Source organism: Spodoptera frugiperda, chromosome 12 (assembly GCF_023101765.2).
Source record: "Spodoptera frugiperda isolate SF20-4 chromosome 12, AGI-APGP_CSIRO_Sfru_2.0, whole genome shotgun sequence".
In the NCBI taxonomy this organism is placed as follows: Eukaryota; Metazoa; Arthropoda; class Insecta; order Lepidoptera; family Noctuidae; genus Spodoptera; species Spodoptera frugiperda.
Genome location: NC_064223.1, coordinates 8,594,818 through 8,612,368, shown reverse-complemented (window position 1 = coordinate 8,612,368; position 17,551 = coordinate 8,594,818). Strand labels below are relative to the sequence as shown.

General features: G+C 36.2%; 2 protein-coding genes across 3 annotated transcripts; both read right to left on the bottom strand.

The window, feature by feature from the left end:
• Positions 1 to 1,882: 1,882 nt before the first annotated feature.
• On the bottom strand, positions 1,883 to 6,991 carry LOC118262315 (glutamine--fructose-6-phosphate aminotransferase [isomerizing] 1). The gene has a single exon (XM_035573563.2). The coding sequence runs from the start codon at positions 6,745 to 6,747 to the stop codon at positions 4,723 to 4,725; it is 2,025 nt and encodes a 674-aa protein (XP_035429456.1). The 5' UTR covers positions 6,748 to 6,991; the 3' UTR covers positions 1,883 to 4,722.
• A 2,678-nt stretch (positions 6,992 to 9,669) lies between these two features.
• Positions 9,670 to 17,036, bottom strand: LOC118263095 (elongation factor 1-alpha 2). 2 transcript variants are annotated; one of them, XM_035574880.2, is made up of 11 exons: positions 16,881 to 17,036; positions 14,872 to 15,087; positions 14,604 to 14,753; positions 14,308 to 14,527; positions 13,801 to 13,946; positions 13,296 to 13,428; positions 13,062 to 13,177; positions 12,838 to 12,927; positions 11,229 to 11,349; positions 10,958 to 11,124; positions 9,670 to 10,843 (listed from the first exon to the last, which is right to left on the bottom strand). In XM_035574880.2, exons 2-11 carry the CDS (start codon positions 15,043 to 15,045, stop codon positions 10,772 to 10,774), a joined length of 1,389 nt encoding a protein of 462 aa, XP_035430773.1. In that variant the 5' UTR covers positions 15,046 to 15,087; positions 16,881 to 17,036; the 3' UTR covers positions 9,670 to 10,771. The 2 variants fall into 2 exon arrangements, with proteins under 2 accessions (XP_035430773.1, XP_035430774.1); XM_035574881.2 differs by lacking the exon at positions 16,881 to 17,036 and adding an exon at positions 16,721 to 16,874.
• Between the last annotated feature and the right edge of the window lie 515 nt (positions 17,037 to 17,551).

The following is a 17,551-nucleotide window of genomic DNA, read 5'->3' as shown; positions in this document are numbered from 1 at the left end:
AGCTTTCAGGGATGTAGATTTATGCATTATTTACTTATCTACTTACTTATTATTATAAAATTAAATGATATTATGATTTAAACCACTTTTTTTCTTAAACCTCTCGAAAATCTTGCCAGGTAGATTAGTTCTAGACTTTATGAGAGGCACGCCTATTATTCATTGATAGAATACTTGTAGGGAATAGATGCAGACGGTTCCAATGTCCTAGTAGGTTCCAATGGGATTTTCTGCCAGTCAAACTACTTACATTGTATTATGAATTAATTTAAACAATTAACTATGTATATGGATTCAACAGAAGCCTCTACATAATTACTAAGAGTACCTATGTAAATGAAAAACAAATCGTGTCATAAACCTATATTAGTACTTATACACTTATACGAAGTATTACGTATATGAGAAATCGTGACGTGCGAATAAGACAACAGCTGTTTTGTTTCACTTTTCTTAATGTCCACAAAATAGAGGAAATTAAAAATGTTTCCGGCCCTATTATCTTGTTAGGTAATAAAAAATATGAGAGTTGTGATGTAGGTATTTACCTACTTCCATGTATAGATGAGAGAAATTAATTACCTAATTATAATAGGTAGGTTACCTAATGTCATTCTGATCTAGAAGAAAACTTGATAAAGCCGCTAAAGTACGCTACCAGGTTACATAGGCTAACTAGGTACAATAGTGCATGTTTTAACAGTTATATTATGACGTGGTTGTTGCGAATATCAGCATCAGCATCCGCAGACATTAACATGATGTTACATTGTGTTACCTGTCTTCCATTACTAACATTATGTTGGGAAAATTATTTAACAGAATCGTTTGTCGATCTTACTGATTTCGTAATCGACAGCTTGCGAAATATTTTCACACTGTCTTCCGAGGTGACATCTTTACTTCTCGAAACATCTATTAAGTAGGTAGGTATTATGATTTTATCTATTCACTTATTTTATTTTTATTATTCGCCTTCGCCTTTTTAAAATATCTACATACTTGTTTAAAATATTCAAATAGATTTAGCTTTTAGCCGCTCGCTCTAACAAGTTTATCAGTCTGAAGGTCATATTCGGTGACCATTAGAATAAAATTATTTATTTTAAACTTTTACAGATAAAGGCAGTATTAAAACTATTTTATGGCAACTATCTTAATACTATGTGACTAGGTATGTACCTAAATACTGGAATAAAGGTATATGATACATTTTTCAGAATTTAAACGGAAGCTACGGACTGCTGAAATTAATTAGTAGGTAGCTGCAATTCTTGATTCGGTTATTAGCAAAGGACATGCTTTGCAGTATGCTCTGCTTTCTCAGATATCGGACGAAAGTAAGGCAGAAATCCTTGTTGCCCTACCTTGTAACCGACCCCGTGCGTAACACACATCGGTAGATAATAAAAGAAAGAAGGTACCTACCAACTGTATCAGAACAACTTTTTCTTTACAAGGCTAACAAGCGCATTACGGAAACAAATACAGGCGGAATATTGTATAGGGACAGAAATTATTTTTGTTCTGATTTGTTGGCTGACTAGATGTTAAGTGCGAACTGTCTAGCAAGAGGTCAGGTTTTCGATACCTATTCAAAATTCTCAATAGTAAGCGGGAGTTTTGACTGCACAATAAGTGGTTACTAATGCCGCTTTCTATACTTTTCTTTTTAAGTAAAGGGTATTATTGCTTCAGTAGTTCTAGGCACCTAATACCTTCCTATTATGCAAATAATTTGATACTTTTTCGCAGTTTGAAAAACGTGCTTTATGTAAATACTACCACTAACTATATCGAGTTTTTTATAATGTAATTAATCGATGGCTTCCTATTTTTTTTTTACCTAATTGGCTATATTTGGAGGAATAAAACCACTATAGAAATATTGAATGAACATATAATTTCTAAAAAAGTAAATGAACATGTTATTGAAAATAAACTCTGTTGTTAATCCTGACAGTTTGATATTCCATTACATAACAAAAAATGTTAATATGCGGCTTATCAATATAAAAAATTGATTCTGGGATCGTAACATGACATTTTAGAGCGGCTTCACACTGGCGTCACAGAATAATAAGTAAACTGGCGTTTGTTTAACGTCTACGCTAGACAAACGCTAGAGTGAAGGCGCTCTTAAAACTTTTCAGTTTAAGAAAGAAAAGCATTTATCATGAATAAATTCCATTTCTAGTCACACAGAGCTGAATACTTAGATTCAAGAGATCATGGTACGACTCAGATCCAATGTGTATCTATTTGAATGTGGACAAATGGCAACATTCAACATCAAAGCATTAGCAAAGAAATATTAAACTAAATTGATACATATACATGTCACGAAAATTACAAATATACAGGTAGTAGGTACTTATTTTAAGAATGCAATAGTATAGCGAGGAAAAACAATTAACGTAATAAGTAGTAGGTATTTACCAAGTGTTGCGTTTTAAGAATGCCGATAAAATTAGTGGCTACAATTAGCTACACTCTCCTATCAGATTAATAAATAATCCTGAGTGTTATGTGCGTTTCGATAGCATTACAATGGATGTATGTAGGTACTACTGTGCCGCCTGTAGAAAACTACTCAAGGATTGCCAACACAGTTAACTAGTCAAAGGTTACAAATAAACATTCGATTTCGAGGGATTTCATCCTTAATGCCAATACGACTTTGTAAATAAATAAATATACAACTAGGTTTTAAAATTGAATATATTTAATATCAAAAATATCTATTCTAAAATTTTTGACTAGCAATTAATTTAGATTAAAAAATAAAATAAACAATAGTATGTAATAAAGACATATTTTACACTTCTTTTACTTACCAAAATGAAGGTAATTATAACTTAAGGGAGAGCACTATAGTACCTACATTCCGAATAAGCAATAATTGTAATAACATCAACAAGGTACAACACAAGAACAACACAAAAATAAATGCAGGTCCCCAAGTTACACTGCATTGGTAAGCAACCATTAAATTAATTTATATTTCCAGATACTCGTGTACTTCGAGGAAATTCTACGACGATGAAAATTTAACGTCAGTGTAATCGCTCGTTATCAAATTCATTAAGTGCGTTCTTATCTCACATTTCCTTGTTTTCAAACTTAATCGAAAACTAGATTTGAAATGAATGATTGTTGAATCTAATTATTTGTAAAATGTTCAACTGATGTAGTTACAACGTAATGCACATTACACACCATTATTGACATTGGAATATTTCAAACATTGTTTGACACATTAAATTATAATTATACATAATATGTAACTTATTCTAATATGATAGATTCATTACATATAGGTACATCAATTTTAATGAATCGTATATTAATATTCTAAATCTAGCACATATCAACTTTAATGTATATACAAACCCTACATATAGATACATACTAAAAATCTCAATAGAAAGTGATGTTTAAAAAAAATAACCAACCCTTTGGACTGATGAGTAAGCGCAAGATGAAGACGAATTATATTCGTCTTCCTGCCTGCCTGAGTATCTATTCGGAGTCTCTATCTATACCTACCTACAGACCACAGGTTGATTTCCTTTTAACAAATATATATTTATAAAATTCAAAGAAATATAACAATCTGATCGCAATATTTTTTAACTCTCGACTATCAGATATTGATAAAATACAAACTTATCACGTCAAAACATCTGTAAAAATAAATTTTAAAACATGGAAAATAAATTTTGTCGATATAAAGATAGTAAACACTTATCATAGACATTTCATTATACATTTAATATTTTAAGTAACGAAATTAGATTTATGTTGGTAAAATGGTATTTAGTATTCCTAACAACTTTTTAGAACCTCATTCAGAATTTGGGAGTTCTAAATTAGTAATTTTTAATTTCTCAGATTTAATGACTACGTAGTAAGAAAAATAAGAAAAATTAAATTCTAATAAAAAGTACAGTACGTCATCAGGCTCAGTATAAAAGCAAATACGAAAAGAAATTGTGGTAATAGAGTTGGCAGTATTGACACCCATTTGAGAAGGATGTCAATTATACATATCTATTTCAATAATAAAGTTTAATTATTACATTATCAGCTTAGTAGTAGGTATAGTTCGCAAATACTGCTGATCTTATCCTTGTAAAACTGAACAGACATTATTTGCAACTTATTGACATACCGCAATACGGTATGTGCGGATGGTGAGTATGCAAGCGAGAGGCATGGCCTTGATCCGTCTAGTCTGTAAAGTCATAATAGCTATTAAAATGCTAGGCCCAAACAACTAGGTGCGTATTGACAAAGTAATGGAATGTCAATGGAACTCTTTAGTTAGAATATCGATTCGAAGTTTCGGAATGTACAAAAAATATCAGGAAACAAAGCAATAAAAATATATTACAAACATGACTTTACAATCACATCCTAAACATTACTAGCACTATTATACATTATGTACCTAATTTGGTACATCGATCGATGAGTTTCAATTCATCAATCATGCATAATGATGAGACTAATCCCAAAATCCCAATCATTCGTTCAAAAACTCTCAGTATAACCAAAGTATTGTCGAATTTATTTCACAACAATATTATCCACACTCTTTTGGTCCATTACTGAGTAATAATAATTTTTCGTCAACTTAGTTAACCATCTCTGACTTAACTATACATACAGTGCTATCAATTATAGCTGTGTGGAGATGCTTATATAGTATGAAGCTACCTACTCCACTGTAACCGATTTAGCGAGATTGCGAGGACAGTCGACGTTGCAGTCACGTAAAACTGCGATGTGGTACGCGAGCAGCTGCATAGGGATGACTGACAGGACTCCTTGGAGGCAGTCTACTGTTTTAGGTATTTGAAGACACCTCGACGCGAACGCCATTGTTTCTTTATCACCTTCTTCACAAATAAGGATTGGACGGCCCTGGCGGGCAGTCACTTGTTGAAGGGCATTCATGCATTTTGTGTATACCGGGTCGCGCATAACGATCATGACAACCGGCATCGAGTCGTCGATTAAAGCCAGCGGACCGTGTTTGAGTTCTCCGGCCATAATACCCTCACTGTGCATGTACGTCAACTCTTTGACTTTTAAAGCACCTTCAAGGCAAGTGGCAAAGTTGTAGCCGCGACCCATGATTAGCAGTGACCGTTGACGGTACAGATCTTCAGCTAGTTTTTTTACTTCATTATCTAAAGCTAGCACCTGTCGAATCTTGGTGTCCAATTGATGGAGACCTTCAATTATATCTGCACGTCTTTTTTGCAGGGAAATACGATCTTCACTGATTACGAGAGCAAACATTACTAAAGATACAAACTGTGATGTGTAGGCTTTTGTTGACGCGACACCGATTTCAGGGCCCGCGTTGATGTGCACTCCGCAATGAGATTCGCGACAGATGGAACTTCCCACAGTGTTAGTAATACCAACAATGAGAGCTCCATGACGTTTGCAGTATCGAAGAGCCATGAGAGTGTCTGCAGTTTCTCCAGACTGAGATATGAAGAAACAAACATCATCACGGAACACTGGTGTGTTCCTGTCTAAAAAGTCAGAAGCCAATTCCACCATTACAGGCAGTTCTGTTAACTCTTCTAGGAGCTGCCGAGTAGCCACAGCACTGTGGTAACTTGTTCCGCAACCAATTAACATCAATCGTCTGCATCTCTTTATTTCAGGAATGTAGTCTTTAATGCCTCCTAAAGTCACTGTGCTGTCAGCAAAGTTAAGACGGCCTCTCATGGTGTTGACAATAGATTCTGGCTGTTCAAAGATTTCCTTTTGCATGAAGTAGTCATAGTTGCCCTTCATAATTTGTTGTAGTTCAAGCTTGAGAGTGAAAATTTCCCTCTGATGTGGGTCAGTGCTGCTGCCCGAGAGACGGTGAATGCTGAGGACACCATCTTTGATATGAGCAACATCATCATCTTCAAAGTAAAGCACTCTGTTGGTGTGTTCAATTACAGCAGAGGCATCAGATGCAAAGAAATACTCAACCTCCCTTTCTTCCTCAGGTTGGAAGTGAGCGTGGCTGTTTACTCGGGGAACAGAGGGCACCACACCTCGGGTTGCTTTGTTGTTTGTGTACATAATTGGTACATGATCACTGGAGAGACGCCGACGGGTCTTGATTCCCACAAGCAAAGGGCTACCACGACGGGTTGCCACACACTCATTTGGAAAATAACGTGATTTGAAGCACAAAGCAAAAGCACCTTCTAATTGCTGAATTACCTGTTCTACTAGCTCCTGGAAGCTGTAATCTTTATGCTGGTTGTACAGGTGATGAATCAGCTTGGCAATGGCTTCTGTATCAGTTTGGGATTCAAAGATGTAGCCCTTGTTCTCAAGGAAAGTTTTAACTTCCTTGTAGTTGGTGATGATTCCATTATGAATGACTACGAAAGCGTTGTCCTCGCCAGATCTCTGAGGGTGAGAGTTGACAGCGCTGGGTTCACCGTGAGTAGCCCATCTCGTATGTGCGATGCCGCAGTGAGACTCCACACAGTCTTCTACTGATAGATCAATGCTATGCTCCTGCAACAGTTCTTCAAGTGCGGCTACTTTGCCACTTCGTTTGAGGACAGCAATGTCTTTCTGATCAGCGGCATCAACAGCAACGCCTGCTGAATCATACCCACGGTATTCCAATCGTTTTAATCCAGTAACTAACAATTCTAATATTTCTCGCCTAGTTTTAGGCGTTAGGTGATTAATATATGCAAAAATTCCACACATCGTAAACGAAGCAGAACGTTATAATGGACCCGAGCGTACAAAACCACGGTTCGCGGCAGACTGCAGTTGCTACAATACACAACAGATATTGAAGGCCTACGCGTATCGCTCCTACCACTAATAAGTTACTTTCACTTACGGCAAAGCACACGTCATCGTGTTTCGTTATCAACAACTCACTGCTAACGTAAGTAAATAATCAGCGGCGAAAACTCGACCACCTAACAGAAACTTCATAAATCGAAATGTCAAAAATACTAGAATGTCACTAATGTCAGTGTCAGTCACCAACTGTTTGTTATAAATTTTATATAGTTTGAATACTAGTATTTTGGGTTATTAAAGCTCAAACGCGCACGATACGAAAAAAAATCAAACTCTCAACAATGGAATAGTCTCTTTTAAGTTTAGTATGAATGGGGTGTGTGCAGTAGATTTAGGACTCCATTCCTAGGAAAATACTCAAGATACTAGGCATCATCGTGATCATCGTACGACCCTGATTAGTAGTGTCTCATACACACATCGCCTTCTCTTTTCGGCATGCAAAATTATTAGTTATAAATAATATAATTACTATTAATAGGAACATAGCATTTTTTTTTTCTTAGAACTGAGATAACATAGATATTTTGTCTTTAACTTTGGCTGCCAACAAACAATGTGTGGGTGAACAGAGGGACCACACTGGGAATTCGCGAAATGAAAGTTCTAGGATTTAGTAGTAGACCTAAAACAATGCTGTAGATAGGAGATACTTTTCAACTTGCATATTTTGGGGTAGCGTAGCCCTACAAAAACTCAAGTTGAAAAGAACCACATTAATCTCAGTATTTACAGTTCTCTCTCAAGTCTAAGAGCAATGGGCAATGTTGGGCCCGCCTCTCAATAGGAATAAGATACCCTTCTGTAAATCGGTATTCTTATGCAACATAAAACTGAGGTACCTAGTATTACAACTAAGCTCAAAAGTATTTTTTTATGATGGAAACTAACAAACGAGCAGTTGGATCACCTGATGGTAAGCAATCACCGCCGCACAGTGATTCATCCTGAACATGCTAGCTAGACAAAAGTCACTTCCAAATTTCCAAGAACTAACTATTGAAATACGTAGCCAATATCCCCACTATCCCAGATCTAAGAATTGTTTTGCACACATTTCAATCACTAATGAGCTAATAAGGGCTGTTATACAAATAAGGTGTAAGTAAAGTGTTAACTAGTGGCAATTTCGCTTCTAACGAGAAACATCATATCTTAGTGAATTTTATACTTGTGAAAAAAAGTGATGGATTTTGTAGCTGAAGGTATGTACTTTTTATTTTGATACTTAAAGTACCTATAGTTTTTCTCCGCTATTTACAAAACGTGCAATGTTGCAAAATTTTGATATTTTTTCGTCGTTTTTAAAGTTTAATGGACCAGAAACTATCTCTCCCCTTTTTCCCCGGGTTGATTTTTGTATATATCATAGCTATATCTATTAGCTTTTGATTTTTAGTAGTCATAAAATTCACAAAAAATTACAACTATGTTTTTTATTGGATTTTCTAGACATCGAAGTAACAATTTCAAACATTGAGTTTTTGGAAGAATGGTGTAAACACTCAAAATAATATCGTACCAGTGCATTATATCAATATATAAGGAACTGACACGGCCCATAGAGTATCAGCGATGATTCTATGAAAGAGTTAAGGAACCATATCAGCAGAAATTCTTCAAAATTTGCTGAAAAATGGAAAAGTTCTGGAGGCAATCATGAACGCTTCTTGTTCAACCATTCTACTCATTTGGCAGAAGATTTCAAGTGTAAGGTGACTGCCCACCACTCCAAACCCTGAACATCCACTCCGGGTCGTCCTACTAAAACCTTTGATGACCTGAGTGATTACTTCACATGAGCTTGAAGTTAAAAAATTAAACCTTTGAGATGAAAATGACAAAGCAAATGTGAAACAGCGTTCAGCTCCAATCCAAGATAGGTTTAAGTCGGAAATGGGTTTAATAGTCGATAAACCAAAACCTGGATTCGGGAATACTAATGATGGAAATACTTCTGATCGTTTTCTTGGGTATCCTGAACTAGCTTCAGATATTTTTTAGGTTTAAATGTTTTTCTAATGTTTAAGTTTTAGAATTAATTATAATTATTAGGGATATAATTAAATATTATATATTATTATATTTTGTATAGATATAAGTAAATATGAGTAGCTCTAATCTAAATGGTAGTTCTGTCTATAATATTGAAGATTCTTCTTCAGAAGAATATAGTGCTGTAGAATAAGGAAAAGGACTGTGAAATGTAAAATGTACTTTAATTATTATTTACTAATTACAATTTTAGGAATGTAAGTACTTTAAGGCAATTTGATACAACTTAAGTACCTAATGAGGCCCCATTGTGCAATTAGTAGCTATGATATTAGTAAATGAAGCATAATATATGTTGTTACCCCTTTTATACTATTGAATTTATATTTACGTGTCCTAATTACACACTTTATTTGGTAATCTTTGTATTCTTAAAAATCGTACCCCTACCCCCGGTAGTTACCTACCTATCCCCTTTTATTTGGTTGTTATGCACGAATTATGCAATAAAACGTCAAATGAAAGCCGTATAAGACAAAAAACATCAATAAATAATTTTGTCCAGCTGGCATGTTCTAGATGCAATCACTGTGCGCCGCCTATGTACACCCGAAACATCAGAGGCGTTACAAGTGTATTGCCGGCCTTTTGGGGATTCGGAATTTAAGGGTTGCATGCAGCCCTATGGTTACGCGTCTGGTCGCGCGGTCATGAGTCTAAGGGACCATTCGCGGTCAGAAGGGCCCAGAAGAGCCCAAACCATTAAATGTTTTGTTTTTTAAAGCATCTAAGTAAAGTTATTTCGCAAAATAAAACAAGGGATACCAGTAGCTTCTTTATTGGTTTTATCAGGATCAAGGTCTTTACAAAATTATTGAAAAAATTACAAAGTTACATTTAGCTTAAAATGAGTCGAGTTTGTTTTCCGTATGTAAGGGTATCTAAACAGTAGGTACATTCAGTATGGAGATAATATTAAATATTGAATAGGGTTAATTAAAATATTGGATATTATTCAAACCCTCTGAAGTCAAATTAACTCGTTTCTATTTAAATACTACGAACCGAAAATTCGTTACCTACGCCTTACAAAGTTTTCAAATTTTCTATCATTACGTTTTTAACGCTTTAGTCATACTGCTAACTACAGAGGAATGATTTACAATCAAATTCCCTCAATAACTACGCTGGATGTTAACTTTACAATAATCTTCGACCGTAATAATGAAACAAGCAGATACGATTATACTTACACATGTGTACGTATCTAGATGTCTTAATAAAAACAGATACAATGAATTTTATTCATTAATACAAATTAGAACAATTTTATACGTTAAGATGAAACATTAACACAATTTCAAATTAGGTATTAAGAGTGGATATAATAATTATCTAAATATCAGTGTTTATATTATTAAACAAAATTATAATAACAGAAATGATCAAGAAGTGTAAATCGACGGGAGTACCAGGATGATGACACTCACGAAGCAGTCAGAATATTCTGTGCATGGGAAAGGTTTACAAATGTATTAGCCAATCCATTGCTTTTCCTCCTAAACTCCTTGCGATGGAAAAATAAAACGTAACGAGCTTTCAGATACGGAAACTCAAACTTGGCGAGTAACTTACGACTAAAATAATCATAAAGATATAAACTTAACATGTAAGCGTAACTAAAACGAACTAACTTTAATAATATCGTGCTATGATAAATGCATACGTAGAGGACGAGCGTGATGTCACCAGTGAAGAAGCTCCGATTGCGGGGAGACACTAGGGGGGGTCGTACACGGCTAGGACTCAACAGCGACAACGGGTAGCGGGCAGTAATGCGCTCTCCGCAACCATCGGCCGCGACCGCGGGCGGCTCGCGGCCGATGGTTGCCGGTTGCACTACGATGTTTAGGATGCCCCATAGTTATTTTTTCTTCTGGGCCTTCTCGGCAGCCTTGGTAATTTTGCCTGTTGTGACTTCCTTGAAGGTTACGCTCTGGAACAAAAAATAATACTTTCAATATAGAAAAAGCTCTAAACTCTAATATGGGTCATTCTAAGCAGAGCTTTGTAGCTGTAGGTAAACATTATTACTGATGAAAGACAATACCTTGATGACGCCTACGGCGACGGTCTGACGCATATCGCGCACAGCAAAACGGCCCAACGGCGGGAACTCTTGGAACGACTCTACACACAGCGCTTTAGTCGGAACCAGAGTCACTATGGCGGCATCACCAGACTTTATCGACTTCGGGTCCACCTCCGTAGTTTTCCCTGTGGATAAGTTTCGGCTGTAGTTAGGGAGCTCACGAAGCTAAATTCTGATTATGTCGAGCATTGCACGTAATACGTATACATAATTATAATTAGGTACATACCAGTACGGCGGTCGCACTTTTCCTTGATCTCGGCGAATTTGCAAGCGATGTGCGCCGTGTGGCAGTCCAGCACAGGCGTGTAGCCGTTACTTATCTGACCTGGGTGGTTCAGCACGATCACCTGCACAATGCACACAACATGGTACCTACATTAACGTGGCAAACATTTGAAAACCCTTATACTTCTCATTTTTGGAAGTTGGAATCAACCTGCTAGGCTCTTTCGTAATTGTCAATTGGAAACATTCGAAGTGAGCGCGATCGCATTGTCGCCAGTCATTGATCGAGAGTACCTATTCTCACAACTAATGACATGGCGGACCGTGATCGAGCTCCCTTCGAATCTTTCGAATTGACAATAGAAGAATAGCCTAGCTGTTTACCCATCGACAGTACACCCTTAGTGTTAGAAAAGTGGAATAATTAAAATGATAATTAGGTATATACAAAAATTGATTTAGAACCTACTGTCTTGTGTACTGAATCTAGAGTTGGTAGCAGAGCAGTAATTTCACTCTGTGTGATAATAAATTTCGCAACATATGCCAGCATTCAATAGGTAATTGTAACAACTGCAAACCATGTTAGTTTAGTAGGTACAACACTTAATGTAGTAAGCACAAGGTCAACCGATAACATTCATTATAAAGTTTGATAGGCGACACTGTGACAGGAAATTACGGACACGTTATAAATACAACTTTAGACTATGTTACAATTTATATATTTGGCAATGCATTGAACTAGAGTGTCAAGTTTGCACAACGTCATAGCAGTTTCATTGTGTCGTACGTCGGTATTTTAGGCAATTTAAATAAGTTGCAATATTGTTTATATGTATATGTACCTTAAGTGGGTATATACTACGAGTACTTTATAATTTCAGTTCAATAATATACAGTTATTTATAACAGTTGAGCTGAAAAGTTCGTAGTCGGACCCATAAACAACGCTACTAGTTAGTATAAAAGCCTTGCGATTTTTAGTTAGCTCTATCCTTCAAAAGCTTGCATAAAGAATCGAACAGTGAACATAAATCGGTTTTGACTTGCACATTCACCGTACTCTTCATATTATCTGGCCCCTAGCAACTTTTTCTGTTTTCAGACCCTAAGAGAATGTTCGCTAAACCTAAATTAAGAAGTAATTGCTGAAACTATTTTCTTTATCCTCAAATAGCCATCGATATGAGAATAAAAAAAAATTGCATTATTAAAACGATTTCGAAAAATTTCATGACTGCAATTTTTGGTGTATCGCCTTCTTAAACTAACTTTCAGGCCACGATATAATTTTATACCTAGGCGGTACCTAGTTATATGTAAAAGGTTTTACCTTTTACTTAAGACACGTGAAAAACTTATTTTCACCCTTCTAATGGAATAATCCGTGGGGGCGTGGGCTAAATCTAGATCTATGCTCTGTACCTATTCCTATAAGTAGGCTTCTCATTATCGATCAGCAGCCATGTGTTTTGTATCAGGTACAAGTATAGGACCTCAAAAAAAATCATGTCTACATGAATGGGATTGAATTCAATTATTATAACACATTTCAACCTTTAATATAATTGTAATACCTTTTTTTAAACAATTATTTACATAAATACCTGAGCCGTGAAATCAGAAGCCCCTTTCGGGGGAGCGTTCTTGGAATCGCCAGCGACGTAGCCGCGACGCAGCTCCTTCACGGACACGTTCTGCAAACATTACATTCGTAACTATCATTGTCTTAGGCCAAATGGGATAATAACTGTATCTACTCTTACCGATCCGGAAAGAGAACCTACTTTTGCTTCTTAGCTATTACTTCTTACAAATGGTCCGCCCGTACCTTAACATTGAATCCGACGTTGTCTCCAGGCATAGCTTCCTGCAGAGCCTCGTGGTGCATCTCCACTGACTTCACCTCAGTGGTGATGGCGGCAGGTGCAAACACCACCACCATTCCTTTACAAAAATATCAAAAGATTTTGTACAGATTGTGTTGTTTAGGTAATGTAGAATACTGGTCGGCTCGTAGTAAATAATCTAGTTATTCTACTCGCTTATATACTACGGTACTTACCAGGCTTGAGGATTCCAGTCTCAACTCGTCCCACGGGCACTGTGCCTATACCTCCTATCTTGTATACGTCCTGGAGAGGCAAGCGCAGCGGTTTCTCCGTAGGTCGGGACGGGGGTTGGATCGCGTCCAAAGCCTGTATTAAATTCACATTCATTTAATTCACCTTGTCCCTTTCTATCGAAGTACTTATTACTTATTTAAAACAATATCCAGTCATGTTTCTTGAGCTCATCTGCCCTTTCAAAGAGAGTGGTATCTTAGCGAATGTATGATCACAACTAAAAGGTTAAGGACTTAGGAATTCGAAAGGAATAAGATGAAAGTAGCCAATCGAAAATTTGTGCGCTTCGCTGACTTTGTGTATCTTGAAGTCTTATTTAAGACTTAGCAACTCTAAAATTGTAAAAAGGTATATTTCTAAGATTTTGTATTAATTGGTGTTTAATTTGCAAAAGATACGTTGTTATAGTTGTAAATAAAATGAAATTAAGAAAAATTTGTATACCTCAATCAGGCACTTGCCCTCGACCTTGCCTTCCTTGCGGTCGATGGTCCAGCCCTTGAACCAGGGCATTTTGTCGGAGGGCTCCAGCATGTTGTCGCCGTGCCAACCAGAGATTGGCACGAATGCCACCGTGGCGGGGTTGTACCCTAGCGCATCAAATTTATGTTTAAGTATCTGCTACTTTTTGTTGACAAAATTATTACCTATGTACAGTACGACTGTGGATAACCCTTTTTCAGGAGCAATTCACGTAAAATAACGAACCCGATATTCTCCTTTTAGAGTTTGTTCTAGGCCTGTTTCCTCTCGTGCCAAATTGCAGTGCCATGGTGGATTGCAAAGATTAAGACGGATCGCCCGATGTCAAGCAATCGGCAACACTAGAGGGGTCACAAGTCCGTTGTCGGATACCTTGAGGGTCAGGTCAAGCCGGCCCATTCATAACGTGTGGTTCTCCCATACTTTTTAGTGATATCTATTGTAATATTTTAGGTAGACAGAACGTACCAATCTTCTTGATGTAAGAAGACACTTCTTTCTTAATTTCCTCGTAGCGTGCCTCGTGGTATGGTGGCTCAGTGGAGTCCATCTTGTTAACGCCAACGATAAGCTGTTTGACACCGAGGGTGAAGGCGAGGAGAGCATGTTCGCGTGTCTGTCCGTTCTTGCTGATACCCGCCTCGAACTCGCCAGTACCCGCAGCCACGATCAGAACCGCGCAGTCAGCCTGACACATAACACCATAATGGTACCTCATGTTCCAGATTTCTAATATGATAGCCTTTGTTAAAATGATGTCTTACCTGAGACGTGCCGGTGATCATGTTCTTGATGAAGTCTCTGTGACCGGGCGCATCGATGATGGTTACGTAATACTTGCCTGTTTCGAATTTCCAAAGCGCTATGTCAATCGTAATACCTCTCTCACGCTCAGCTTTTAGCTTGTCTAATACCTATGAATTAAAACACCAATTAAATCTTGTCCAATTTAAATCCCAAAAAAGATTTATTACGCTACTTCTAGCGAAAATATTCGAAATCCTTGAAAATGTTACATATTAAGGTACATACCCAAGCATACTTGAAGGAACCCTTGCCCATTTCCTGAGCCTCCTTTTCGAACTTCTCGATAGTCCTCTTGTCGATGCCGCCACATTTGTAGATGAGATGGCCAGTGGTGGTGGACTTGCCTGAGTCTACGTGGCCGATAACCACGATGTTAATGTGAGTCTTCTCCTTACCCATCCTTTTGGTGTCAAGCGAAACGTATCTGTATCAACTTGTAGCCTAAACAACATTTAATAATATCAATTTATTGAATTCTTAAAAAAATAAAGAAGTTGAAGAGGCATCGTTATAATTATCGAATATGTCGATGTTTAAGTTTTTACCCAAACTCGTAATTTGTATCTTCTCAAGAGTTTGTGTAAAAGTCAACTAAGAAGCTTTTCTATACGAAAGCAAGCACTCTTTAGAGGTTTGATATTTTGTTTCACCATAATATACATATTTATGTGAAAATTAACGTAACATGTATTCAAAACGATAACATAATTTACCTAATCACCTGTTGTGTGTAGTTACACAAACTCCTTACAACTGACACCTACCTTCCTACCTACCTTTGTTACCACTTAGGGACCTATGTTAAACGCCAGTTCCTGTTTAATTTCAACTATTTCGTATAAACGTATTTACTTAGGTCCTACTTATGCTGCACTTATTGCACTATCAATAATTGGGCGATAAAATTACTCGCGTGTCGCGACTCGCAATTTTCCCAGACTCACTCCTTTGGGCGTGCGCGTAGAAGATCCGGGACATCGATACAGCAAAAATATTATGCCAAATATAGACTAAAAGTTAGTTATCAAATTAATTTAACACATTACCGTTTCTCTTTTAAAGAAAATTCTACAAAATCATTAAGCATATTCAATTTTTAATTCTTCCATGAAATAAAAATGCAATGTCATTGTGTACACCACTATATTTTGTTATCTTTTAAGTACGAAGAAAGAATATATATTTAATCACTTAGATACCCTAATACTAGGTATAAACGTAGGTTACACAACATGTTTAGGTATAGAATAAGTAATTATCTAATTTTTTTAATTGAAATCTACGTACTTATTTGTCTAGATCCGCGCATCGAGTACCTACCTAAATAAATAAGAACGAAGGTATGGATGGGTGTGCCTACCTTTCGTCTAAAAAATCTAGGTACGAGATGAGCTTGAAATATCACTCCAATGTCAACTTAAAAAGTATTGTTAAAATTATATTTTCACTCGACAGAAACTGTACAAAGATTTCGACGCAATGACAGTGTATATTTATTAACTATCACATGTAGAAAGTGCATTCAATCTAAAATTAGTAGACGTGATCTATACAAGTACTTAAGCAGATGTATTTGCAACAGTATGATCAGTATGATTCAGAATTAGAATACCTAATAGCATGTTGCACTACATAGGCATCATGTGCCGGCGACGCATATGGGCTTCGCAGTGCGTCCATCTTAAGTATTCTAGATAGTATGCATCAGATAGATTACGATCCATCACCATGTGCCCGGTATTTAGTCGAAAATTAATCATAATGACGTTAATGTGACATAACTTTAAAATTGGAAAAATCTTATTTTTTCACTTCAAGCTCAAAAAGGCACAAGATGACAAATATGATAAAAATGGGTCCTTATAAGTAAATTAAAATGAAAAAAATGCCTCTGCTCTCGGAAATAAAATCTATTACTATTATTTTACAGATTTATTATCCAGTCTTCTAAAAAGAACCGTGTATTATGAGAACTATTAGATGTGACTAAATCTCTCTATTGCAATACACTTAATCAGAAATGAAAAATCTACAACAAAAACAATTAAATTGCGTAATTTTAAAATTCTCATACCGGCAGAATGTACTTGCGTTTATATGAAGTGGAAGAATATTTTCAGGAAAACTACTACTTCATATGAAATTCTTGCTGTTCAGATGTTACAGTATGGTTTAAATGCTTTAAAGTAACTGAAGTCTTTTATATTTTTCAATAAAATACAAGAAAAGCTCACCTTCGCTGCCGCAGTCACGAATTTTCCGAGCGATTTTCGAGCATGCGCCGTGAACAATTCGCCCGGGAAATGCAATCAATAAAATCAAATTTATACTTTGAATTGAATATATTCAAAACTACAAATGTATTTTATCGTAAACGTTATTATAATTAATAACAAAATTATTAGAGATAACACATTTAAATAACAATAACTTTGTATTTAATTGGATATTGAAAAACAGTATGAAAAACCGGATCTCATCAACTTTCTTTTTGATTGTGCTTTCTTCGATGTTTAGGTACCAGGAATAGATTTTTGTAATAAGGATGTTAAGAATTTACCTATATGTTGATTATTGTTTCATACTTTCGGCTTTTCACCTACTAAATATTGGCAGTAAATTATTTTTTTAACAGCTTAAACTATTTCGGTACCTAACGAGTTTTGTTCATAAAATATATTTGAAATAGGCTAACATTTAATGTCTAGGGTACCTAGCCGAAAAATTGTAACGAAAGTTTCATCATCAGCCAAGGACGTTGACAACGTCCTTGACATCAGCCCTTGTCTTTGGTTTTTTATTTTTGGTGATGACCAATGCTTAGCCTTAGGCCTTCGTGGCATGGGCTCGCAAGTAAACAAACAGGCATAGGTATACTAACTATAAATAAATAACCGACAGAAAA